The 27,241-nt window shown below is 40.7% G+C and overlaps 1 protein-coding gene and 1 long non-coding RNA gene across 2 annotated transcripts; one reads left to right on the top strand and one right to left on the bottom strand.

Moving 5' to 3' along the window:
- The first annotated feature begins 8,772 nt into the window (after nt 1–8,772).
- LOC130075011 (hormonally up-regulated neu tumor-associated kinase homolog A) lies at nt 8,773–25,827 on the top strand. The gene is made up of 10 exons (XM_056239741.1): nt 8,773–9,471; nt 10,925–11,217; nt 19,031–19,086; nt 19,532–19,670; nt 19,760–19,887; nt 22,160–22,295; nt 22,412–22,589; nt 22,791–22,874; nt 22,964–23,195; nt 24,904–25,827. Exons 1-10 carry the CDS (start codon nt 9,256–9,258, stop codon nt 25,659–25,661), a joined length of 2,220 nt encoding a protein of 739 aa, XP_056095716.1. The 5' UTR covers nt 8,773–9,255; the 3' UTR covers nt 25,662–25,827.
- On the bottom strand, nt 19,001–19,614 carry LOC130075177 (uncharacterized). The gene is made up of 3 exons (XR_008805433.1): nt 19,510–19,614; nt 19,280–19,402; nt 19,001–19,055 (listed from the first exon to the last, which is right to left on the bottom strand). It is a non-coding gene; the product is annotated as an uncharacterized LOC130075177 (long non-coding RNA).
- Nucleotides 25,828–27,241: the final 1,414 nt, after the last annotated feature.

The following is a 27,241-nucleotide window of genomic DNA, read 5'->3' as shown; positions in this document are numbered from 1 at the left end:
GTTGTTGAATACTTGTCTATCTGCAAGTATTTGTTGCTGTAGCTGGTGGAGACGGATTGCATTGTTTGCTCTGACTAGGTTCACTTTGGCAAGTTTCTGCTGTTGGGTGAACAGGCATTGGCGTCCACCCCCAGTAGGTCTTCTTGCCATTCTGTAGAAGAATGCAACCACAAATTGTTCTCGTTTGCTTCTTTTTTACAGTACTGTGTATAAGATACAGTCTAAGTAGAGTAGAGAGTTGAAGACATACCTGTTTTCCAGTCGGAATGTCCTTATTATGGATGAAACTGTGAAACGGCTTAGATTAGGGTGGACTCTCTGCCCAGCTTCCCTCATAGTCAGGCCATGGTTTATGACATGGTCCACCAAAGTTGCTCTTATGTCATCCGAAATAATGGTCCTTGCGTGGCCTCTTCGACCACGTCCTCCTCTCTCTCTCTCTCTCTCTCTCTCTCTCTCTCTCTCTCTCTCTCTCTCTCTCTCTCTCTCTCTCTCTCTCTCTCTCTCTCTCTCTCTCTCTCTCTCTCTCTCTCTCTCTCTCTCTCTCTCTCTCTCTCTCTCTCTCTCTCTCTCTCTCTCTCTCTGTCTTCCTCTTCCTCTGCCTCTAGCTCTCTTCCTGCCTCCATGCTTGCAAAGTTCTCAAAATGGCTTAACTGAGGCATTTTGTAGCTGGCTGATTGGTGTTCAGTTTTGTAAGTATTTTCAGGTGTTTGTCTACGTCTTTTCAATTAACCAGTGTGTGTTGTATTTTGAATAGATGTGCTTTCCCAATGGTACCCCGAGGTTTCATTTGTGAACTAAGTGTCTTATGTATGAAATAGTGTGTAGTGTCTAGGAGCAAGTGGGTTGCAGAAAGGAGCCAGTGTGTTACAGAATTGCAAATAAAGTGCAAAGCAGCGCTTTTGTTTGAGGTATGGTTACACTTTTTTAAGGTAACATTCAAGTTATGTTACTTTGGTTTAAAGGGATACTCCACCCAAAAATGAAAATTCTGTCATCATTTACTCACCCTCAAGTTGTTGCAAACCTGTATGAGTTTCTTTCTTCTGCTGAACACAAAGCAAGATATTTTGAAGACCGATTGGAACTTTGGCACCATTGACTTCCATAATATTTTTATTTTCTAGGAAGTCAATGGTGCCAAACAACTGTTTGGTTCCAATCGTTCTTCAAAATATCTTCCTTTGTGTTCAGCAGAAGAAAGAAACTCATACAAGTTTGCAACAACTTGAGGGTGAGTAAATGATGACAGAATTTTCATTTTTGGGTGGAGTATCCCTTTAAGCATGTGTCTACAGTGTTCAAGCAACGGGCAAAAACTGTAATATTGTATGTATGATATAATTTAACCAATATATAATTTGTTATCATTCACCACTATTTCCTCAAAAAATAAATAAATTTTTAAAAAGCACTAAAAAAACTTACAAAACGAAAAAAACTTAATTTAGGCAAATAATGGCACATTTCCATAGTGACAACCCCATATATGTATGATTATAGTTAACCATACTCTGCCCTGAAAAAAATGTACTGGAATAAAAATGTGTGGCAACTAGCTGCATGCTCCACTATATAATAGGGATGTAGTATAATAAACTGAGAAAAAAAGGAGAAAAAAAGGTAAAATAATATATTTTCATGTGTAATTCAGCCACAAGAGGGCAACCATTACAATGGTTAGTACATGTTCAGCCTGATCAAAGCTGACAGACTGTTTAAATTGTTGTTCACAGCACATGTTGTTGAGAGAACATGCTGTATGACTGTATGACTTATGCAAGCATGTCCATCCCAAAATCATTTCCATCATTATTTTCTCACCCTCCTCATGTTGTAAACTGAATGAACATAACATATTTTTTTATTGTTATATTATTCTATATACTATTATACTTATATTATTAAATAACATATTATTTAACCAATACATTATTTGACACAATTTTGCCTAAGCTCAATGAAAAATAAAACACTAAAAATATAAATCAATCATTTTAGTTGTTACAAGTGAATTGTTTGTCATCATTTACTCACCTTCATCGTGTTTTTCCAAAACTGAATGACTTTTTGAGAATTCTTTTTGTCAATTCAGTGAGTAGGGGGAGGCTGCAGACCTGGAGCCGGCAGATATACGCCCCTGGCAGTTTTACGCCCCGGCAGTTTTAGGACCCTGTTGTTCCTGATGCGTCCAGTAGAGGGATATACTGAAAAAACACCACTTCCGTTGCCAAAATGCGCGCGCAACTATTTGATCACGTGGGCTGTAAAAGGGTCTATGGGTGCTTCTCAATTCTTATTTGTGCATCCTCGTTTCCTTTCCTCGCTTCCTTTCCTCGCGTCTCAGCTCCACCCCCTGCAGGATGCGAGGGAAGGTTGCAAGGAAAGAAAATGAGGACAGAGGAATCGAATGAAAGTTTTTTTTATACTTTGGAATACTTGACCACTCCAGCGTCACTTCACTGCGTCATCAGCAGCGCTCAAAGGATCTGCCCTTGTGTTGTTGAAGTTTGGTTATTTAAGAAATTAGTAATAAATAATAATATAGCAAGATACCCTGTTGAAATATATGTGAGATGTGTGGTTTATATAAACTGCAATGGTAAAGTATAAATTAAAATGATTGTGACCGACGTGAAGGGGGAGGAGAATTTATACGTGCGTCACGTTTAGTCGATAAAACACTTCCGCAAAGCATGCAACTGTGCATCCTCGCTCATAGCTCCTCTGGAAGCCTCCTCACTCCTCGATCCTCGCCTCCTCGCGGTGCAATTAGAGAATTGAGATGTCCTTCAAGATGGCTGAGCTCGATTGGTTTCCGGGTCATAGGATGGAGGACGGAGGATCGAGGAGACGAGGAGGGATATTGAGAAGCACCCCAAAACATCATTAAATCGACGCTTAATAACCAAGGGGGTAATCCATCGACCGGAAGTTGAAGCCGGCCGGGTGCCGCCATGTTGTAGCAGAACTTCACTTGCGTTAGCATTTCCATTGACTCCCATTCATTTTGGCGTCACTTTGACAGCGAATAACTTTACATCTGAGGCGTTTAAAGACTCCATTTGTCCATTATTTATTTCTAAAGAAACACGACAATGTATAAAGTGCTCCATTACCTTCTATGTTACATTATGGCCCCGTAGAAACAGTTTTAGTAAAAATAGGCTAACGATTGCGTCATAACCACTCGACTCTCTGTCGCGCTGTACAGAAATTACCGTACAGACAGGAGGAGAAGCTCGCAGGCAATCGGGGGGACGTCCCGTCAAGGGAGAAGCCCATAGATAATGAGTCCATAAAAGCAACGGAATACTTACTCCTGCTCACTCACGCCAAAGAACTCTTTGCTCAAGTTCCCCGTCTCTGCAAGATTAACGTTGGCAATTTCACGCACAGCTACTAGAAGAGTAACGTCTGTCAGACAGGTCGCTCACGTCATCAAGCTTAGTTTGAGTCGGTTTGAGTCTGCGCGTCAGGAACGGAAGTGCTCAGAAATCGCTAAAAATGGGCTTCAACTGTCTCAACTGAGTTCCAATGAGATGGCTCTGTCCATTTCTTATACTGTCTATGTTAATAACCCGTCCATAGACTTGACAATTTTGTGTTTTTTGTTAATTTAAATATAAACGTTATAGTGTAGATCTGCACGGATTAAATTATCTGTTTAACAAAAAAACAAGGGGGGTAAACGGACATCAAAAGAGATTGAATTAGGTTACACAAATCAATGCAATATTACATTACAACAGACTCAATAATATTATTATTTTTATAAACCTTTGAGTTTAAAGGTTCTGACATTTTCTTAAAGGAAGAAAAAAATGAACTTTATATCAGAGGAGAATATTCTAGAATCAGGATTACTTTGAATGGTTCTGTCTTTATGAAGATGAAACTTGCCCAGAAGACAAAGTAATAATACCGTATAATCAAGTTTAACATCGTTAGAATTAAAATCTGACAAAAATAGATTCTGTCATTTGTATGTTAAATAATCTGCTAAAGTTATTGTTTTTTAGCAATGATGCAACATTTATTATTTATAAACGATTAGCTCGATAGAGCTAGGGTAGGTAGATATCAATTCATTTATATATCAATGGATGGGTCTATAATGTATTTTGACAGGTTTCTGTTCTATCTGGCTTAAACTTAACTAACCACGTGTAGGTTTAGCTTCCCCTATCTTCTCTACTCAATTTAAAATTCATTTTAATTTTAATTTTCTTTTGTTGCCTGTCTTTAGCTTGGCCTCTTCTGGTAAGACTCTGTTTACTCATTGCATTAAAACATACTCCACATGGTTTATAGAGCAATATTACAGTAGATAATGGAAATATGTGATTTTTTTTTTTACAGTCTATGGTGTGAACACACAAAAGACACATTTATAATAGGTATGTAAATCTCTCTCTCTCTCTCTCTCTCTAAGTAAAGAGTTAAACTGCACACTCACTCAAATACGTTAAAACACATTAAAAACTTTCCCCATATGATTTGAATATAGATTCTGGTTTGAGTTGTTTCTTATAAATGAGATGATCTAATTATCTCATTTATATCTTAATATACATTTTTTCTTAAAATAGCTTACTGATCTGGACTCAAATGTAGGGTATGTGCACTTAATGTGGGTTTTATCATACTCTGTCTTTACCAAGTATTTCCTTAAGCAGCTAAAGCAAACACACCTTTATGAGATCCAAGTTAAAGAGAACACACACACACACACAGGGACAAGGTCAAATTCACCATGGATGTCCTTTTTAACTTTTTTAATGTTTAATTTTTAAATGTTTCATCAGTGAGCAGGAGCAGTTAAAGAAAAAAAAACAGTTAAAGAAGAGAGGCAAACCATAGGGGAGTCATCATAATTCATAAATGGTGTTAATAAATATTTTTTTGTGAACAACAATATTGTCTATATCTTCTAAATGGCCCATGGAATTTTAGAAAAGGGATAAATTGTGTTTGTCTTCATAAAATGCTGTGTAGGACACTGTTTTGTAGCTGTATGATGACCAATAGAATAGTACAGCAGATATTTCATCGAGGATCCATATTATTACACGGTACTGCATGTCTAATGGGCTAAATATAGTTAATATCTAAATGTGACTTTATATAAATTCACAAAAACATATTTCACTCAGTCTCATTTAAAAACCTACGGTGAATTGGCCTATAACTGCAGTAGGTCATAGCATCACCTGTCATAACACATAGTTGATCCAACTATGTGTATTTTTAATTTTTCAATTCACAAAAACAAATAGTCTTCTGTAGGTTGAGTGAAGAGAGTGAAGCCCAACTGAATATCTACAGAAAATTTAATCCGTGGAGATCTACACTGTAACGTTTATATTTAAATTAACAAAAAACACAAAATTGCCAAGTCTATGGACGGGATATTAATGTGTAAGCGTCGATTTAATGATGTTATTTCGCAGTATATCCCTCTACTGGACGCATCAGAAACAACAGGGTCCTAAAACTGCCGGGGCGTAAAACTGCCAGGGGCGTATATCTGCCGGCTCCAGGTCTGCAGCCTCCCCCTATAGAATTCAGTGGAAGTCAATGGACTCCAATGTTGTTTAATTGCTAAAGTTTTTGTGTTCTGCAGAATAAAGTTATACAAGTTTAAAGTGACATAGGGATGAGTAAATGATGAAATGTAGTTTTTGGGTGAACTACCCCTTTAAAAGAGAGCCTGCAGACTGCACAAATATCTGCTTTGTTTGAACCACCAGCTACAGTATGCTTTAATTTATGTTGTTTACTTGGTTGTTTTTTCCTTAATAGTACATTTTGCAGGGTGATGATTCTGCTGATATGCTGTTATGAGACTTCCTCGTGAAGATTAGCATGCTTGCACATAGGCGCGGAGATGCTCCAGAAGGGTTTTAAAAAGTTATTTAGTGTTAAAATATGCTTTAATGGATTGCTGGGGATTGGTTTCTTACAGAGCAGGAAATGGACAGAGGTTTTCAGCACTATTAATTTGACCGCGCAGTGTTTTGCCAAAGCCTCGAGGCTGGAACACATTTTTTGGGGGTGAAATCAAAACGTTCTGTTCTGTGCGTCTGTGTTTGCACATTCTGGCTCTCTTTGTCATGGCCTGCTTTGAACTATGGTTATAAAACTGTTGAGGCACACACACACACACACACACACACACACACACACACACACACACACACACACACACACACACACACACAGCTTTGCCATATAGGGTCTCTCTTTATTTTTTAGATATGAATGAGAGATATTTACCATATATGCAGTGTATATATGACCGTGTGTGTGTTTGTACAGTATGGTGGTCTCAGATTCCAGCCCCTTGCTGCTCAGTTCGTCCCTCTCCGGTGGATGAATTGAGTGAGCGAATAAGAAATAAAGAAACCTGACCCCAACCACACACTTATCCAACAATGGCCTCTCATTCAAGCACACAGACCCCTACTAACACACTCTGGTCCAAGGCCAAAACCAGATGTGTACTTCACTTTCTAAAATCATCTTATGGTATTAATATCAATGTGGCTGTTATGTCCTCATTGTCATAATAGTATCTCAAATGATAGCCATATTGACAAGGCCTTCATTACAGCATGTCATTTTAGCCAATGAAATCTGTCCACCTCATTCTAGAAGCTTGTTTATTAGAAGATGTTGGTTTTTAAATTACTGTAATAGCCAAAGATTATTTGGCGGGAATATGAAACTGTGTAATTAATGGGGTGATATTTCCTTCATAATTTAATTTCTGATGTAGTGGAGGATATTAATCTCAGTTGTTAATACTGAATGTACTGGTTTACTGAATGTACAAGAAATATACTGGACCTTAGAGAGACAGACACATACAAAAAGAACATTATTGGAGCAATTTATAAAAATTATTTGACAATATTATCTCCAACAAATTGAAGATAATATTAAATTAGAAAAGATGTTGGCTTAAAGTTTTTTTTATATTTACATATTAATATACACTCACCGGCCACTTTATTAGGTACACCTGTCCAACTGCTCGTTAACACTTAATTTCTAAGCAGCCAATCACATGGCGGCAACTCAGTGCATTTAGGCATGTAGACATGGTCAAGACAATCTCCTGCAGTTCAAACCGAGCATCAGTATGGGGAAGAAAGGTGATTTGAGTGACTTTGAACGTGGCATGATTGTTGGTGCCAGAAGGGCTGGTCTGAGTATTTCAGAAACTGCTAATCTACTGGGATTTTCACGCACAACCATCTCTAGGGTTTACAGAGAATGGTCCGAAAAAGAAAAAACATCCAGTGAGCGGCAGTTCTGTGGGCGGAAATGCCTTGTTGATGCCAGAGGTCAGAGGAGAATGGCCAGACTGGTTCGAGCTGATAGAAGGGCAACAGTGACTGAAATAACCACTCGTTACAACCGAGGTATGCAGCAAAGCATTTGTGAAGCCACAACACGCACAACCTTGAGGCGGATGGGCTACAACAGCAGAAGACTCCACCGGGTACCACTCATCTCCACTACAAATAGGAAAAAGAGGCTACAATTTGCAAGAGCTCACCAAAATTGAACAGTTGAAGACTGGAAAAATGTTGCCTGGTCTGATGAGTCTCGATTTCTGTTGAGACAGTCAGATGTTAGAGTCAGAATTTGGCGTAAACAGAATGAGAACATGGAACCATCATGCCTTGTTACCACTGTGCAGGCTGGTGGTGGTGGTGTAATGGTGTGGGGGATGTTTTCCTGGCACACTTTAGGCCCCTTAGTGCCAATTGGGCATCGTTTAAATGCCACGGCCTACCTGAGCATTGTTTCTGACCATGTCCATCCCTTTATGGCCACCATGTACCCATCCTCTGATGGCTACTTCCACCATGTCACAAAGCTCTAATCATTTCAAATTGGTTTCTTGAACATGACAATGAGTTCACTGTACTAAAATGGCCTCCACAGTCACCAGATCTCAACCCAATAGAGCATCTTTGGGATGTGGTGGAACGGGAGATTCGCATCATGGATGTGCAGCCGACAAATCTGCGGCAACTGTGTGATGCCATCATGTCAATATGGACCAAACTCCCTGAGGAATGCTTCCAGCACCTTGTTGAATCTATGCCACGAAGAATTGAGGCAGTTCTGAAGGCAAAAGGGGGTCCAACCCGTTACTAGCATGGGGTACCTAATAAAGTGGCCGGTGAGTGTACATATACATTTACATATTAATAGAAATATAACACTAAAGACTTTAAAAACATATATATATATATATATATATATATATATATATATATATATATATATATATATATATATATATACATACAGTATAGCCTATACAGTACATTTTTTCAAAAATATATTCAAACTTATATATTCAAATATATAAATATAAAAACATATTCCTATATACAAATATATTATATTATTCAAACTTGCATGTGTGTGTGTATATATATATATATATATATATATATATATATATGGATGTTTGGATTTTTTGGCATTTAGAAAAATATATATTATATCATATTATATTATGTTATGCTATATTATATTTCACAAACTGACTTAAGTTATACATTACAAAAATAAATTTTAAAAATACATAAAGCTAGTAGAAATATGTAGGAACTAATTAGAAGTAAATAGAACTCAAAGTTTCAATCCCACTTATGCACTTATGATATACATTAAAACTTTGCAATGTCATTTTTGGGAGCTGTGTTTTTCAGGTTGCGTTCTTCTGCGTGCGTGTAGGTGGGGGGTCATTATGGTGTAGTGTGTCCTCTCACTACGCTAGGCTCACAGCATCAACCTGAGACCAGATACAGTTAATTATCTACCAGGCGCGCGCACACACACACATACACACACAAAGACAAGAGTGCATGAACTAACCAGACTGACAGAAGAACCTTCCGTTGGACCGAAAAGAGACAGTCTAGATGAAAAAAACAGATAAAGAGAGGTAGATCTGAGGCTAGAGACGAGTAAAAGACAGGCACCTGGTCCCAACACTGGACATGTGATTATGGATCAGTATCAGGACTAAAGAAAAAACACATGAGAGGAGCGAAGAGTGGATATTCTCCTTCTTGACAGGACAGACCAACAGCTAAAGAAGAACCAGTGAGACCAGCCTCCATCACTCATGCCCTTCCTCCCTTGCCAACCGGTTTTCCTCCATCCTCCACCTGTCCGCTCGGTGTCACCCTGTGGATCTGCTAGCAGACGGGCATCACTGGCATCATGCCGGCTGCATTGAAGTCATCTCTGGATGGGAGCATGACAGATTCAGGGGAGCTGGAGCAGGCGGCACCTCCCTGTCTTGGAAAAGTGCCCCGCGACCTGCTCCAAAACTTTCCTCACACTAAGCGTGTGGGCAGCTACCTGGTGGGCAAAATGATCAACAAGGGCTCGTTCGCCAAAGTTATGCTGGGGATGCACATCAGTACAGGAGAGAAGGTAACAGGCACACACCCAGTCTCTTACACGCAGACGCCTGTCAATCAAAGGCACAGTGTCACACACTAATGGTGTCAGTCATCAGTGCGCTGAAGGGTTGTCATCCATTTTTCATGCTGTCTCTCTGTCTCAGCTTTCATAGCGACTCCGTCTTTCCTAATCTCTGACACGCACCGCAGTAATAATCCATCCACACAAACACACTTACACTGATAGAAACATTTAATGGCACTTTATGTTTAGTGGGATGACCATGAATTGTGTGTTGGCTAGTGATTTTTATGCATGCTAACTAGTGTGTAGTTTGGTTACATTTTTACAGTAAGGTCCCATTAGTTAATGCATTAACTAACATTCACTAACAAGGAACAATACATTTGTTTATTAATCTTCGATAACATTAGTTAATAAAAATACTTTCATTGTTTGTTCATGATAACTCAGGTCCATTAAATAATATTATCAGATACAACTTTTGATGTCAATAATGTCTTAGTAAATGTTGAAATTAACATGAACTAAGGTTAATAAATGCTTTAGAAGAATTCATTATTAGTAAGCCTACTGTAAGATGTTACCTGTATTTTGTCTGCAGACGTATAATAGATGGTAATGATATAGTGGTACTTTAGATCATCATTGTTTTAATGATTTGAAATTTTATTTGACAATTTTTGTGTTGTAAAACATTTCACATCAGCTTTAATAGAACTTGAGTGAAAAATCTCTTTTTCATGTGAATGTGTATGCGTATGAATGTAATGTAGGTTTACAAATAAATTAGATTATTTATTTATAAATAAATACACAATATTGCCAGTATATCAATAATGAGTACGTTTTTGGTAATTCGAAAACTTCTGGGTTCATCATGACACAGACAAACAGAGAGAGAGAGAGAGTGAGTTTTAGCTCAACCTGTCCTCCTCTCCTCACTGTGGTGACCTGAGCTTTCACGGGTCAGTAAATGTGGCCTGTGTGCGTGTGAATGTTACCAGCTCTTATTCACATCACTGAGCCCTTCCTGACCACTCTGTTTACCTGAACAGGTTGCTGTGGTGATGCGTAAGCATACATCACCCCAAGCACAATCCTAGGATTTTAGAATGTAAATTATTATCATGGAGTTCTTAAAGAGAGGGACTGTGAGCTATAGTGTATACCGTGGCGTGGTATGGTCGGCGTTGGGAAACTCACCTAAACCAGTTTTATATATAGAAGTTTTCTTTACACAATATTGTCTTATAGAAAATAAAAATCAAGTGAGATCCCCCCCCCCCCCCCCTCCAGGAATTTAAGGAGAAACAGCTGTGAAGTTAAATGAAAGATTTCTTCCATACAATTTCTTACAAGATATCTTAAATACTTCTAAGACTAAACTGTCCTCTTACATTATTATTTCTTCTAATAATTTTACTAGAAAAACCTTAGAAAATGCTCTCTGTTTCTGCAGGTGGCGATCAAAGTGATAGATAAGAAGAAGGCTCGTCAGGATTCATACGTTTTAAAAAACATGAAGCGTGAACCCCGGATTCACCAGCTGATCCGCCACCCCAACATCGTCTTGCTGCTGGAGACGTTGGAGACGGAGAACTGCTACTACATGGCCATGGAGCTGTGCGGAGGAGGAGACCTTATGGACCGAATCTGTGAACGCAAGCGGTTGGAGGAGAGAGAGGTCCGCAGGTACACCCGCCAGATACTGTCTGCAGTGGAACACCTGCACCGACACGGGATAGTTCACAGGTAATCAGCACACACACACACACACACACAGATACTGACAGGACATGTTAAATGACAAAATTACACCCCCAAAATGAAGTGTCATATGGAGTGTTAGGGGGTGGAATGAGAAAGAAAAAGAAAGGAAAACGCTGAGAGGGTGCTATGCTGTATAGCGGATTCTAGTCTAAAATAATGAAGTGCTGTGTGTCATAGATGAGAGAAGTGTTTGAAAATGGATGAAATCAAAGAGCAAGCGTATGCGTTTGTCGGTGTGCTTGGTTATGTGAGGAAGAGGCAGAGTCGTGCAGATCCATTTGCAGTGATTTTATTTAACAGAGAAGCACACAGAGCAAACTCAGTGAATAACAGGGGAAAAGGGCAGTCCAAACTCAGAAACGATACCAGGCAGGGGTCGGGGCAGGCAGCAGACACACGGAGACCAGGGAGACAGGCTAGAGTCGAGAAACCAGGGAAATCCAGGGAACGTAGAATACACAGAAGAGATTTAACGTGGCAAATGTAAGACCTCGCACTGAGCATAGAGAGAGAGCAGCTTACATAGGAGGGAGAAGTGGCTGCACCTGTGCAGGTGATTAGGAGAGAGATTCAGACAGACAACGGGACCAGAGCGAGTTCTTCGATGACCAGAGCGAGACACTGATGAGTGATCTATGACAGAGCCCCCCTCCTGCGAGCGGCTCCCGAAGCGAGGACCAGTGCTCCGACGGGGTCTCCCACGGGGTCTAGGGGCTGGCCTCTCTGGATGGTTCAGATGGAAAGTGGTGATGAGAACTGGATCCAGGATGTCCTGAGAAGTTACCCAGGATCTCTCCTCAGGACCAAACCCCTCCCAGTCAATGAGATACTGCAACACCCTGCCTCTGCGTCTGGAATCGAGAATCTCCTTCACCTGGTAAACCCCCTCGTCCTCCATGATGATGGGAGGAGAACTCTCCGCCGTGGTCTCCTCCTGGCTCTCCTCTCTCCTCGGAGCAACTGCAGGTTTAAGCAAAGACATGTGAAAGGTAGGGGAAATGCGGTAAGAAGATGGTAAGGCTAACCGGAAAGACACTGGAGTAATCTGTCTGAGGATCTTGAAGGGACCCACGAATCTGGGGCTTAACTTTTTACTGGGAAGCCGGAGACGTAAATCTCTTGTCGACAGCCAGACCCATTGACCGGGCGTGTACCTCGGACCCCCTCTCCTGTGACGATCAGCCTGTACCTTGACTCTGCGCACGGCCCGCTGAAGGTGGACATGAGCGTTGTTCCACGTCTCCTCGCTCCTCTGTAACCAGGCGTCAACTGTGGGCAGATCAGAGGGGTCACCTGACCAGGGAAATAATGGAGGCTGGAAACCTAACACACACTGGAAAGGAGTAAGACCAGTCGAGGGCTTGCGCAGGGAATTCTGGGCGTACTCAGCCCAGACGAGGAAGCGACTCCAGTCCTGCTGGTTTTGGTGGCAGTAGGTGCGTAGAAAGCGTGTGAGCTCCTGATTCAACCTCTCCACCTGTCCGTTGGCCTGGGGATGATAGCCAGAAGTCAAACTGACGTTGATGTTGAGTTGTTCACACAATGACCGCCAAACCCGGGAGGTAAATTGGGGACCACTGTCTGAGATGATGTCCTCTGGTAAACCGTACAAGCGAAAGACATGTTGTAGCAGGGCCTCAGCTGTCTGTAACGCTGTGGGTAACCCGACCAAGGGAATAAACCTGCAGGCTTTCAAAAAACGGTCGACCACTGAGAGAATGGTGGTGTAACCCTGGCTGGGAGGCAGATCAGTAACGAAGTCGACCGCGATGTGGGACCATGGTCGCTGTGGTATGGGCAGGGGCTGAAGAAGACCAGCTGGCTTCAGATGAGAGGATTTGACGATATTACATGTGGAGTATTGCCGAACGAAGGAAATCACATCAGCCTGGAGCGAAGGCCACCAAAAGCGGTTGGAGACTAGATGTGTGGTCGCAGAAATCCCTGGGTGTCCAGAACTGGGAATGTTATGTACCCATTGTAACACTCGGGTGCGGAGGCATTGTGGTACAAAGGTGAGGTTGGAAGGACACTCGACAGGCGGTGGACTCTCCCTCAGAGCAGCGGAGATCTCGGTCATTATGTCCCACTGAACAGGGGCGACAATGAGAGACGAAGGTAGGATGGGCCCGGATGTTGGAGGAACAGGTGAGTTATCGAACTGGCGGGACAGGGCGTCTGCTTTACCATTCTTAGAGCCAGGACGGTAGGTTATCTTGAAATCAAACCTGGAGAAAAAGAGGGACCATCTGGCTTGTCTGGAATTTAAACGTTTGTCTGATCTGATGTATTCCAGATTACGATGGTCCGTGAGCACGGTGAACGGCAGACGAGCTCCCTCTAGCCAGTGTCGCCACTCTTCTAGTGCTGCCTTCATGGCCAGAAGTTCCCTGTCGCCCACGTCGTAATTTCGTTCAGCAGAGGAGAGCTTACGGGAATAATAGGCACAGGGAAACATCTTAGCAGGGTCTCCATGCCGCTGAGACAGAATGGCACCGATGCCCGTGCTGGAGGCGTCCACTTCCACAAAGAACTCACGCTCGGAATCAGGATGGTGAAGGATAGGAGCGGTGGTGAATTTCTCCTTTAGCTGATTGAAGGCAGATAAACTCTCAGGTGACCATCTCAACCGATGTCCCCGTCCTCTTAGGAGAGATGTGAGTGGGGCTGCGGTGATGCTGAAATTTCGGATGAACCGCCTGTAGAAATTGGCAAAGCCCAGAAAACGTTGCATCTCTTTAACGGTGGTGGGTTGTGGCCAGTTAACTACAGATCAGACCTTGCTGTCATCCATGGTAACTCCCTCCGCACTGATGATGTACCCCAAAAAGGTGATCTGAGTTTGATGAAATTCACATTTATGCACCTTGGCATACAGACGGTTCTTGATGAGACGTTGGAGAACTGCTCGCACATCCCGTACATGAGATTCCAGAGTGTCAGAGAAGATCAAGATGTCATCGATGTATACGATTACCTTCTGGTTGAGCATGTCGCGGAAAATCTCATTTACAAAGGCCTGGAACACTGACGGACTGTTGGAAAGGCCGAACGGCATGACCCGGTACTCATAGTGCCCCGTCGTTGTCGAGAAAGCGGTTTTCCACTCATCACCTCTTCTTATACGGATCAGATTGTACGCAATGCGCAAGTCTAGCTTTGTGAAGAATTTGGCGGTGCGGAGTTGTTCCAGGGCGGCCGGAACCAGGGGCAGAGGATAGCGAAACTTGACCGTGATTTCGTTGAGACCGCGATAATCTATGCAGGGTCGAAGCCCACCATCCTTCTTCACGAAAAAGAAACCGGCCGAAGCCGGAGAAGTGGAGGTAGTGATAAAGCCCTTGGAGAGCTGCTCATCAATATAAGATCTCATGGCGTCGGACTCTGGCTGAGATAAAGGGTATACTCTTCCCCGCGGGAGGGTGGCACCTGGGATTAAATCAATGACGCAGTCACTGGATCTGTGAGGAGGTAGTTGGGATGCCTTGTCCTCGCTGAAAGCCAGGGAGAGATCATGATACACAGCGGGTACCCCTTGGAGATCAGGATTTTCAGATTGGGAGCTTCGTGGAGTGTTACTGATAGGAGTGTTAAGGCATCTCTTCAGAAAGGCTTCGGACCACTGAGTAATCTGCTTGTCGGACCACGAGATGGACGGGTTGTGTTGTTCTAACCAGGGAAGGCCCAGTATGAGGGGATGGTGAGGTGAGTCAATGGTGAAGAAGTGAATGTTCTCTGTGTGCAGAACGTCCGTGATCAACGTGACTTCTTGAGTGATGAACTGAACCTTGCCAGAACCCAATGGACGTCCGTCTATCGCCGCCACTGCCACCCGGGAATCACATGGAACGAGAGAGAGTTTGTTATTTTTAGCAAAGCTCAAATCAATAAAATTCCCTGCAGCTCCTGAGTCAATTAAAGCACACGTTTCAATGATCTTATCGTTAAAGTGAAGAGTGACGGCTAATACAAGAGACTTAGAGATATGAGAACTGAAACTCACCGCAGTGGGGTCCCGATCAATGGGTCGGTTGGGGCAGGTCGCCCTCCTGTGGCCGGATTGGGCACAGTACAAGCACAGACGATTGCGTACTCGTCTCTCTCTCTCTTCGGGGGTGAGACGAGTGAAACCAATCTGCATAGGTTCAGATTCTAGACCCGCGGAGGGATATGCAGTTACTCGGTGCTTAAGGGGTGCTCGTCGGGCTCGCATCAAATTATCCAGGCGAATGGTTACCTCCATCAGCTGACTGAGGGTTCTGTCCTCATCCCGGCATGCCAGTTCCCCTTGCAGATCAGGGTTGAGACCTTGACGGTACAGTAATTTCAAAGGATCGTCGCCCCAGCCTGTTTGCGCGGCGAGAGTGCGGAAGGTTAGAGAGTAATCCGCCGCGGATGATCCCCCCTGACGTATCGACAGAAGCAACTCGCCCGGTTCCTTCCCACTGGCAGGGTGCTCAAAAACCTCTCTAAATTGGACGAGAAAATGATCATAGGAGGGAAAAGTGAGATTACCTCCTGTCCAGAGCGCGGTGACCCATTCCAGAGCTCTTCCAGTTGGTGAAGATAGAAGACAAACGTGGATTATTTGATGGAGTACTCACGATGGGTGATGGCTGAACTGGAGGTGCCGCGGGTTGAACAGGATCGGCGGTTTGTGTCGTGAGGGCCCGCATGGATTTCACCAACTCCTCGGTAAGTGTGGTTAGTTTCTCCAGCTGTTGTTGATGAACGATCAGAACAGACGCTTGATTGGAGACATCAGAAGTTAGTTGTTGCAAGACTGCTGGATCCTGTTGTGGCGAGGTCTTCTGTGAGGAAGAGGCAGAGTCGTGCAGATCCATTTGCAGTGATTTTATTTAACAGAGAAGCACACAGAGCAAACTCAGTGAATAACAGGGGAAAAGGGCAGTCCAAACTCAGAAACGATACCAGGCAGGGGTCGGGGCAGGCAGCAGACACACGGAGACCAGGGAGACAGGCTAGAGTCGAGAAACCAGGGAAATCCAGGGAACGTAGAATACACAGAAGAGATTTAACGTGGCAGATGTAAGACCTCGCACTGAGCATAGAGAGAGAGCAGCTTACATAGGGGGGAGAAGTGGCTGCACCTGTGCAGGTGATTAGGAGAGAGATTCAGACAGACAACGAGACAGATGGGATATGTAGTTCAATATTCAGGAGAGGGAGTTCTTCGATGACCAGAGCGAGACACTGATGAGTGATCTATGACAGGTTATAGTCTGAGGATACATTATCAATTTAAAAAAAAAGAAAGAAATTTGTAAATACTTTTAATTTTACCCCCGGTTTCACAAACAAGGCTTAAGCCTAGTTCCCAGACTAAAAATCATGTTTGAGCTGTTTTAACTGAAAGTAACTTGCACTGATTATCTTAAAATATGTCAGTGCCATTGTTTTGTCTCAAGATGCACACCAGTAATGTTTTTTTCTAAGGCACGTTTATAACAGCTAAATGCCTTAAAAGAACTAAGGCCTAATCCTGGCTTAATCTTAGCCCTGTCTGTGAAACCGGGCCTTAGAGTCTTGTATAGTTTTTTGGTTGCACTTTATTTTACAGTACGTGATCTTAAATAAGAAAGTACTGGTTAATATAAGGTAACTAACTACATGGTTAAGGTTAGGTTTAGGGGTAGGTTCAGGGTTAGTACCTACTTATTACCCAGCTAATTACTATAATAAGTACATAGAATGTACATGGGGAACAGGACTGTAAAATAAAGTGCTACCAATATTTTTTTTAATAAAAAGTGTGTCTGAAAATAGGTGAAATCAAATGTGAATGTGTGCGGGTTTAATTAGCTATAGTTTGTGGATGCATTTTGGATTTGATAAATTATATTAGATCATTAGCACAATAAATGATTAATAATACAAATTATATTACAAATCTCAGTTCAAAATTTTATTAATTTCCAATACAAAAATGTATAAATATATCTAAAATGATCAAATAAAAAAATGAATACATTTATTTTAAAAACACATTTTGTTGTTTTAGGGGTAGGGTTAGAGTAAAAAAAAATAATATATAGTCTAAATGTCCTGATTGAAGTAAGTAAATGTGTATATGTGTGTGCGTGCAGTTCTTTGGTCTGCCAGTGAAGCCTAATTGAGGCAAGAGTGGGAATGTCATTAGCTTCTCATGACATCATCAGCCAGAGCCACTATGGTTAACACATCATTCACTGACTTCCTTACTAATGGAGTCCCAGGATGAAGCTTCATAATGCTGAGGTCTGTGTCACACACAATCCACTCAGTAAAGAGCCTTTTTTAGAGTATGTCAAGGATCAAAGGACGTACATCAACCTACACGCCATACACACACACACACACACACACACACACTTGACTACCCGCCGCGTTAGTCAACATATACAGTTCCCATGGTAACGAAAGGAGCATGTGGGTTCATGTCCATTTCAGTTCAAAAGTTCACCCACTTCAAATGAGATTAATCAGCCCAAAATCAAACTATTTTATCAACTGGCTCCACAAACACTCTCTGTGTGAATTTAAGCCTGTCTCTGCTGACCTCTCTGTACACTAATAATACCCCCGAAAAGCTCAGTCAAACTGCTTTCCCCTAATACACTGTCAGAAAACTTTAATACTGGCAGATTTTCATAGTCTTTCAGCCTTTTGTGTGTGTGTGTGTGTGTGTGTGTGTGTGTGTGTGTGTGTGTGTGTGTGTGTGTGTGTGTGTGTGTGTGTGTGTGTGTGTGTGTGTGTGTGTGTGTGTGTGTGTGTGTGCGTGCGTGCGTCCCCATTGAGCTTTGAGATGTCAGCCATGTCAGTAAAAATGGAGGGAAATGAAAATAGCTTTGAGGGCTGTGATATTTTTATAGGCTTTTCATATAATTTCATATTAAATGTGAGGAGCGTGCGGTCGTCAAAGTGAGTGTGAGTGTTTATTATGAAGTGGAAAGAAAGGGAGAAAGAGGGAAGATAAAAGGAAAAAGAGAGCGGAGAGTGTAAAAGTAAAACTTGGCAGAATGACTGAACATCCAGGACCACCAAGCTTTGATATCACCAACAATAACTCTAGTAGGTCTTTAGTACAAATCCCCTTTTAATTCACATTTTTCATTACATTTTGTGTTCTGCTAGAGGTTCTAGGCTGATCATGGAGGGAGTTGATCTGAGTTTCCTATCAGTTGGACCGACATGTGTGTTTGTATGTATGTATGTATGTGTATACATATACAGTATATACGTATATATATATATATATATATATATATATATATATATATATATATATATATGGGATCCCAAAGTCTGAGACCACTAGTAAAAATGCTTCTATTTTGCACCCAAATGTATTACATTATATTATCATCAACTAAAACTATTAAAAATTGTTTTCAGTATTTAAAATAAAGCTGAAATAAAATAAAATATAAACTTAAAAAACTTACAAAAAAAAAAAACTAACAAAATGAAAATTTAAATGAAAATTTAAAAATAATAAAAATAAAAGCAATACTATAATAGTACTGTATATAATTAATACCAAAATTACATTGATGAAAACAAGAATGTTTTTGCTCAGTTTTCCTGAGCGGTGACCAACAAATAGTGCCAAATCTTAACTTTTTTTCTTCTTGCAACATTGGTAAGTGTTCACAATCCTTAAACAGTTATTTTCAGATTTAAATCTGAAAGGGAAAAAAATACCCAGATTTTTAAGTGTGGTATCAGAATTTTGCACCCAGCAGTTACTTTTTTAACTCACCTCCTTCATCTCTGAATATTGTTTTTTAACTAGGGACTTGAAGATTGAAAACTTCCTACTGGATGAGCACAACAACATTAAGATAGTTGGTGAGTGTGTCTTGCCTCTTGCCTATTTTACATAGTGTGTATATGTACACATTTAATATGAGGAAAGTTTTGTCAAAGCTTTCTTACTGTAATAAGAAATGACTCATGAATATGGTTTGAGTAGTACACACAAATGCAAGCACACAGGAAGAACTCATTTACAATTAGTCATTTAGCAAAACGTATAACTCACCAATGAGAAATATCATAAGTAATAGCATCAACCAATGTCTCTTTCATCCTTTTATTCATGTATTTCATTTTAGGCTTCTGAAATCTGTATGATTTATTCTTGAATGTCTAATTAAAAAAACATCTAAGGAAGAAAAAACAAATAGAAAATTAGTTTATTAAACAGTCTGCTATTCACAGTATCTGTATCAGAAACAGTGGACAGTTGTGTATTCATGCAAGTCCACTAACATGCGAGTGTGTTTGTGTGTAGACTTTGGTCTGAGTAACACTCTGAAGGCAGACTCTCTCTCTCTGGAGCTTCTGAACACTCAGTGTGGCAGCCCTGCTTACGCCGCTCCCGAACTGCTGGCCCACAGGAAGTACGGCCCTAAAGTGGACGTGTGGTCTGTGTGAGTCTTCTAGAACTGGCAATCACATAATGTCAGCTGATTCGTGGTGTCTTTTTAATGCGACTGTGTGTTTCTGTGTTTATGCATAGGGGTGTGAGTATGTTTGCCATGTTGACCGGCACTTTACCGTTTACGGTGGAGCCCTTCAACATCAAGCAACTTCACCTGAAAATGGTGAATGGAGAAATCAGTGTGATACCGTCGGACATCAGCAAAGGTAAAATGTATGGCAGGGGTTATTGCATTTTGCACTCTGTGGAAATAGCAACACAAAGTATGTTCTATACACCTAATGCATTCAATGCTATTTACAGTAATTGAAAATGAAAAAAGCTAGCGCACCATCCACCTCTCCACGCTACTGCTCCTGTTACCAGTCACATTTCTTTTGTAATTTTGTCTGGCTCAATCAGACAATTGGTGGGCAGAGTTAGTGAAAATGCGGCCTCTGCCAACAAAACTATGAATTATGGTGGGGACTTTCCATTCACTTTTTTTATTGACATTTACTATCTTCTACTATCCTCTAACCTGAAACTATTGGCTGGTCCATACAATGAAGGTGATTTCAGGTTTTACTATGTGTGGAAACTGTCCCCATTACACTACCATTCAAAATGTTTGCGTCAGTAAGAGTGGTTTTTCAAGACATTGATATTTTTATTCAGTAAGGATGCATGAAATTGATCGAAAGTGACAGTAAAGGCAATTATAATGTCACACCAGATTTCTGTTTAAAATAAATGCTGTTCTTTTGATCTTTCTATTTATCAAATAATACTGGAAAATGCATCACTGTTTCCACAAAAATATTAAGCAGAACAATGTTTTCAACATAAGAAATGTTTCTTGAGTGGCAAATCTGCATATTAGAATGATTTCTGAAGGATTGTGTGACACTGAAGACTGGAGTAATGATGCTGAAAATTCAGCGTTGTCATCACAGGATGCATTGCATTTTAAAATACATTAAAATCGAAAAAAAGTTATTTTAAATTGTACCCCAAATTTGTGAACGGTACTGTATATGCACACACACATGCATACAGTTAAAGATTCATCCCTAAGGAGTTCTTTATCAGGACAGGATACACAGAGAGAGAAAGAGAAAAGAGAAAAAGTGTTGAGTGCAGTAGTGAGTTTCGGAGTGTCCTTCTTCCCAATCAGATTGTGAGATCATCTGATCCGGCACATTAATATTAATCTTCATGAATATTAATAACAGAGTATATTAACCAATCACAAAAATAGATACACTACAAACATGATGACGTAAAATGTCTGCTAGTGGAACAGAACCCGGCTGGGTTCCCCGATTCCGTTGCAGGTTACATTAGATCATCGTGAGGTAGTTTGTACATTACGTATGGTGAATTGCATCCTGTTTCTCTAAACCACTCATTGTTTATTAAAAAGAAAAATATCATCAGAGTAATGAAAGTTACAGATGCAATACTTTTGCAGATGCAGTACTTTATAATCATTAAAGTATCATAGATATCATCTGCTGAATCATTTCAAAAACTCAAAAAAGTGTGTTCAATGTTATGCTGGAAATCATTTAGCATGATTATTAATATTATAAAATAAACATACACTGAAAAAAATGGTAACACCTATATTATATAGTTTTCTTCAAGTCAAAAAATATTATTTAACATCTCTGAATTTATACCAACACCTTTTTATGTGTTAAATCAGGTAGAAATAGATCTTTAAGCTAACAATTGAAAGTATTACCAGCAGATTTTTATCAGCAGCTATTGCGCTGCTCAGGAGTGAATTACCCTCCTCCATCCCCAGCTCCTCCTCTCGGCAGTCAGGATTTTGGCCTTCAGATTACCCTTCGAATCAGACTAATTTCTTGAATTATGTTTTACATTAAATTATTAAACATGAATGATATCTGCAATATAATCATATTGGTTCTGTTCTGTTTAACCTATAGGGGGGTTATCGCTGGGCAGGGAGTTCTTGCCCAGAACAGAACCATACCACCAATCCAAACTGTGTGCTATTTGTCAATCATCTTAGATGATAGTGGTCCTGACAGAAATTACTGTTGTTGAAGTATGGTGGAAATTAATTATGATTGAAGCTTACGGTATGCCATTTTGTGTGTTTTGTTGACATCCTGAGCCAGTCTGTAATGGCACTCTAAGTGAATGAGTAAATGTGATCGTCACTGTCTACTGACACAAACACTACCCTCACACACACAAGGCCAGCGCAGTGCCAAACTGCCACTCTGATCTGAAGAGTCCCCCCAGATTGAGAAGGTGGCACGGGGGGGCAAAGTGCCTCTTGAATCTGATCTGCCCTTCTGTAAGAGAAACCTTGAGAAGTTCAGTCTGGGTCGGACACACACACATTCACTCACTCCTCTGACAAATCAGTGTTGAGATCTTCTGTGTAAGGTTAAAACAGAGTTTTGAGACTACTTTAGCAGTGTCAGGATGTCAGTGTCCTCTCTCTTCTTTTCTTTCTAGCGGCTGTACAGTTTGTCTTGTCTCTGCTGGAACCAGACCCAGCAAAAAGGCCAACAATAAAAGCAGCAATGGAGGATAAATGGTTGAATGAGGGTTATGCCAAGAGACCCCTCCATACTGTAACTCATAAAAACAGGTACCTGCTAAATGAAATCTAATGCTAAAGTTACCCAAAGGAACAGAGATGCACAACAAAAAGACATTTAACATTTCCTGATACGTGTATATGTGTGTTCTTTGTTGCTTCTTTAGGCTGCGTCCCGAGGATCTAAATTCAGCTGTGCTAAACTACATGACTGAATCTCTAGGTTACGGTCTTTCTGATGTCATCCACACTGTCATCAGTAACAAGCCGTCGGCCATCTTAGCTTGCTACCATATACTGCTGAAAAAACTCAACAGGCATCAGAAAGTTGTGAGGACCATGAAGGTAAAAAGATATATCAACTATTTAACATTATTGACCATAACATGAGAATAATTATCAGTATTTAAATATTGGTGCATATTTATCAGCATTTCTTGTGTCCTCCATCTTGGAGGACAAAACTCATCACAAACCATGATACTTCCTAGGTTGGCATATTATTAAGTTTTGGGTCACAGCTAACATGTCAGTCATTGTCCCCAGAAAGAAGAGAACAGCGAATGGAATCTTCTGAATAAGGGCTTGTCGAGAGGGAGAAGCAATGCAAGTGCTAAGAGTCAGCAACAGGTGATTTGTCCTTCTATATCAAGAATTCCATCTTGTTTCCTAAATACTCACGGACGCACAAAACATTTAACACACTCTTCCTTCACTAGTCTCCTCAGAGTGACACAGCCAATGAGAGGAGCTCAAGGCAGGCCAGTAAGACCCAGAGCAGCCAATCACAGGACAGAGATGCCCAGACTGGCGTGAAAAGACCTGCGGAGATCATTAGACCAAAGCAGCCAAGCCTAGTGGACAAAGCAGATTCCCCCACCTCACTGCCTGTGGACACAGCGAATGAGATTGCCATACTTGTGGAGACACATGATGGACTGATTCCTAAAGGTAGCTAATGCACGTTTATAGGAACGATCATTTTTATAGAGTGTTGCAGTGATGATCTATTTTTGTCGGCCAACCCGGAAGTTAGCATTTTTTTACATACCTGCTAAAGCAGGGGTTCTCAAACATTTTGGAGCCAGGGACCCCTTACAGGGGAAAAACATTTCCATGGACCCCCTCATATTTATAACAGTGATTGAGCACAAAGTTAATGTGGGAGCTGCTAATCAAATATTTTTGCACAATTGCGGTCTCCACCCAGGGTCCTATGCAGGAATTTCTAAATAGCCTACTGAGGTCCCAAAAGTGATCTTGCTAGGGGGGTTGGGGGGCATGCCCCCCTGAGGGATTTTTGATGTTCTTGATCTACACATGTGCATTTTAAGGTGTTTTAAGGCCCACAAATTGGATAACTATAGCTTTAAAAGCATGTCAGTGGGCAGTGGCATACATTATTTTGTCAAGATGACAGTTTAAATTTTACAATGAATGATCCAAATGGAAATGCAGAATGTATATGATTATTGTTTACAGGCTATATCAAAACTCAATCACATATTCCAAACAGGAATGGCCTTAAATGAGAAATGTTTCAAGGATTATTCTGTACAAAAAAATAATTTAGAAACCTAAGTGTCTACTTTGTATTATTTGACGTTAAATGCATTATATAAGTCACTTTGGAATAAATAGCATGTTTTCAGATGATAAAGAAAACACGACTTATAGTCCGGAAAAAACGGTAGGCTGTTATAAATTATTTCGCGGACCCCCTGGCCATAGTTCACGGACCACTAGGGGGTCCGCGGACCCCACTTTGAGAACCACTGTGCTAAAGTTCACAATGGCTACACATTTTGATCATTAAGATTGTTTTATGAATTTTGAACCCTAAATACAATCGGCAGGAGTAAAAAGCTAAAGTTAAAGCCCGTTCACATAAGGATGATAACTATAAACATAACGATAAGGATATAGTTCTAAAAATCGTTTTCAGTATTAAAGAATAGCAGAGTTTACACCAAAGCTATAACGATAACGGCACAGAGAAACGATATCACTGGAATCAGTTGAAGAACGATAAAACATAGACAGCCAATCAGAATCCATCCTGCTGTAACAAGCTCGAGCATTTAAAGTGACAGACAAGCACGCACTCGGAATAAACAGAATGATATCGTCTGCTGGTGTGGACGCTAATATAGTTATCTTTATACTTATCGTTCTTGGAGTGAACGGGGCTTTAAGGTATAAACAAACTACACCACGGTCGCAAGTTTGAGATAGAATAGTTTGCAAGAGTGTGAGTGTAAACACATCGAGGCTGTGGAAGCGAACTAGTGAGTAGATGAGTTAACATGTTCGCCGTGATAACGTTTAATGGCCCACACAACAGTCACTTGTTAGCAACTGCCTCCATCAAAGATTTTTTTTTAAATCACAAGTGAGTTATTACTGTTGTATTTTATGTCATAGAATAAAACATGAAAATATCTTGAGCTTTTGATAACCACAGATCTTGTTTCAGGCATTTAACCAAAGACCCATTCAAAAAACCCATTGACTTTGGGAAAATGGAACCAAAAGTGCTCACTAATGACACAAAAGTATTGTAGAGTTCTGCAGGAATGAATCTTTAATCTTTTGTTTAATTTTGAAATTCACATAATGCTTATTCAGCTGACCGAATTTGTATATGTGTGTATTTTAGTCTCAACGTTTGGTGAAAAGGAGATGCTTCGTGTCTCACCCCCTAAGTGTTCCTGCAGAGAGGAGAGCGGCACCAAACTCTGTGACTCTGCCCCTTGTGATGCCACTGTAACCATAGACACCTCTAGAGACTCCCAGACAATGAAAACGCCAATCAAACCACATGATCTGAGACCGGCTTACTCTGACAAATATCAATCTCTGGACTGTGAACATCAGCATGATGACAAGTTAGAGAAGTTACAGACGTTCTACTCAGAGAAAGGGGCTTCTCCCAGAACGGGACAGCGCTTTAAGGATCTATTACTGGCTATTGAGGAGAAAACCTACAATGCTCGCCACCTCAGCGCCATGGAAACCACAACACAAACCTCCCCTTTACCGCGACTACGACACACTGGGACGCTTAAAGAATCCGCACCTAGAAAAGTCACTTGGGTAGGCTTGACGCGCCACACAACGGCTGGCACAGGCTCCTCGTCTTTCTTGGTAAATGGGTCCAAACCGCCACTGTTTCCATCTCAAAGACAACAAGCTCTCGTCATTAAAAACCTGAGACATGGAAAGGAGAAGAGGAACGTGGGAACGGGAGGGGGAGGAGGGACAGGCATCCCCAGTAATACAGCGAAAAGAAACTCAATTCAGTTGCGAACGGCTATACAGCGCCGAGTCACGGACCTCAACCTACCAATGCTTCCGTCTGCTTTACAAAACAAATCTGACAAAAAGACAGAAATACTCCGAATGGATTTTGGGTGACATTTGAGGCTCTCTTAAAAGGAGTACTCCGGGTTTAATACAAATTAAGCTTGCTCGACAGCACTTGTGAATTAATGTTGATTACCACAAAACTAATCAATTTCATTCATCTCTCATTTTCTCTAAGGCAAGACAGGCAAAACTTTAAGATTTTAGGCTTTTTTGCTTTCATAACGTGTCTTATTTCAGACTAGTGGAAAGAAAACATCTATGTAACACATTTACTGGACATGTTTATTTTATTACAGTTCTATTTATTTGCATCTGTACAATACTCGTCTTTAAAGGCTGTTTTCTCTAAATGAGTTATTTTTTCTGATGCACTGAGCCAGAAATCTCCACTTCAGGAGCTCAAACTTTCCATTTAGTTCTATCTTAATTCTGAAGGTTTTTACAGTAGATTTATATAACATTTTATTCCTAAAAACTGGTTTATGGAGTGATAAAAAAAAGAGATATCCAAAATCCCCACAGTATATCAACAAAATGAAATAAGAATGTTGAATCTGGCTTTATCCAGTGTTTCTGTTTTGGAAATGTATGCAAATCAGAGGATATTTAAATAGATAACAACTCATTTCCGTATTTAAACAGTAAATTAAGACAATTGCTTTGTATTACAAGTTTTCGGAAATGTTATGTGATTAATCAATCAAAAGTATGGTGATTTCTAATAGTTTTTTTTTTGTTCTATTAATTCTTACCCTATATTCAATCACTTTCATTGCAAGTACCTCTCTCTCCAGTTTTTTTTTGTTTTTGTGGTAACTTTATGCCACAATTGCCGACATTGGTATCTGCTTCAAAAAGCAGTCAACATCTCTTCTTCCCATTACCTCCCCTCTTGCCCACCCTGATCCCTCGGTCCCAGGACAATTTGACTACTCTTAATTGTCTGGATGGGATTTGACTGATGCCCATTGTAGGTCTTAAGCTCCTATCATGTTTCTCGCTTTATGAATGATTGCATCTCAATGGCATCACTCAACTATGCCAGTCGGTGGCGGTGCCAAAAGATGAGGATCGATAAGCCAGCTTATTGAAGATAATAATTTAAGTATTTTACCGGACGCCTAGAATTCAATGAAGTAGAAAACTATTGTTCAGTAATCTGGAAATGTAATTTTGGTACGTTTTTTTTTTTTTTTTTTTTTTACTTGTAACTTGTGTTACAAATAAATTGACAGGATACACAATTCTGGACTGCTTGCATAATTGTAAACGTCTAATTAGGCTAATGTTTGAGTATTTGAGGTGTGCCTGTTTTGTAACGTGTTTGTTAAATGACCAACTGTGTTATGGCTGCTCCCCAATGGCCAGAAGGGTTTTGAATAATGAACATGTAAAGGAATCTTTCGCTCTTTTCAACTGGTGAGGAGCTCATGAATTATGAACACTTTGTTTTGGTACATGATATGGTGCTGAGGGGGGCTTGGCTTTTGTGTGTGCGTGTATAGATATGTGCTGGAGAGAGATTGATCCGAAGTGAGTGTGGCATGTCTGCGCCTCTTCTCAGACTTGCAACCACATAGTTCCCCAACTTCTAGACAACTAAACTCCCTGAAAATAAATAATCCAAC

This window comes from Rhinichthys klamathensis, unplaced genomic scaffold (assembly GCF_029890125.1).
Source record: "Rhinichthys klamathensis goyatoka isolate OS25496 unplaced genomic scaffold, OSU_Roscu_1.1 h1tg000020l_1, whole genome shotgun sequence".
In the NCBI taxonomy this organism is placed as follows: domain Eukaryota; kingdom Metazoa; phylum Chordata; class Actinopteri; order Cypriniformes; family Leuciscidae; genus Rhinichthys; species Rhinichthys klamathensis.
The sequence above is the reverse complement of the archived record's forward strand: the minus strand, read 5'-3'. Positions and strand labels throughout refer to the sequence as shown.

What these genes read in the sequence shown, in the direction of transcription:
- LOC130075011 (XM_056239741.1), top strand. Translation starts at nt 9,256, where the DNA reads ATGCCGGCTGCATTGAAGTCATCTCTGGATGGGAGCATGACAGATTCA. An exon ending in ACTGTAACTCATAAAAACAG is followed by an intron (nt 22,296 to 22,411) that starts GTACCTGCTAAA and finishes TTGCTTCTTTAG; the next exon opens with GCTGCGTCCCGAGGATCTAA. An exon ending in TGATGGACTGATTCCTAAAG is followed by an intron (nt 23,196 to 24,903) that starts GTAGCTAATGCA and finishes TGTGTATTTTAG; the next exon opens with TCTCAACGTTTGGTGAAAAG.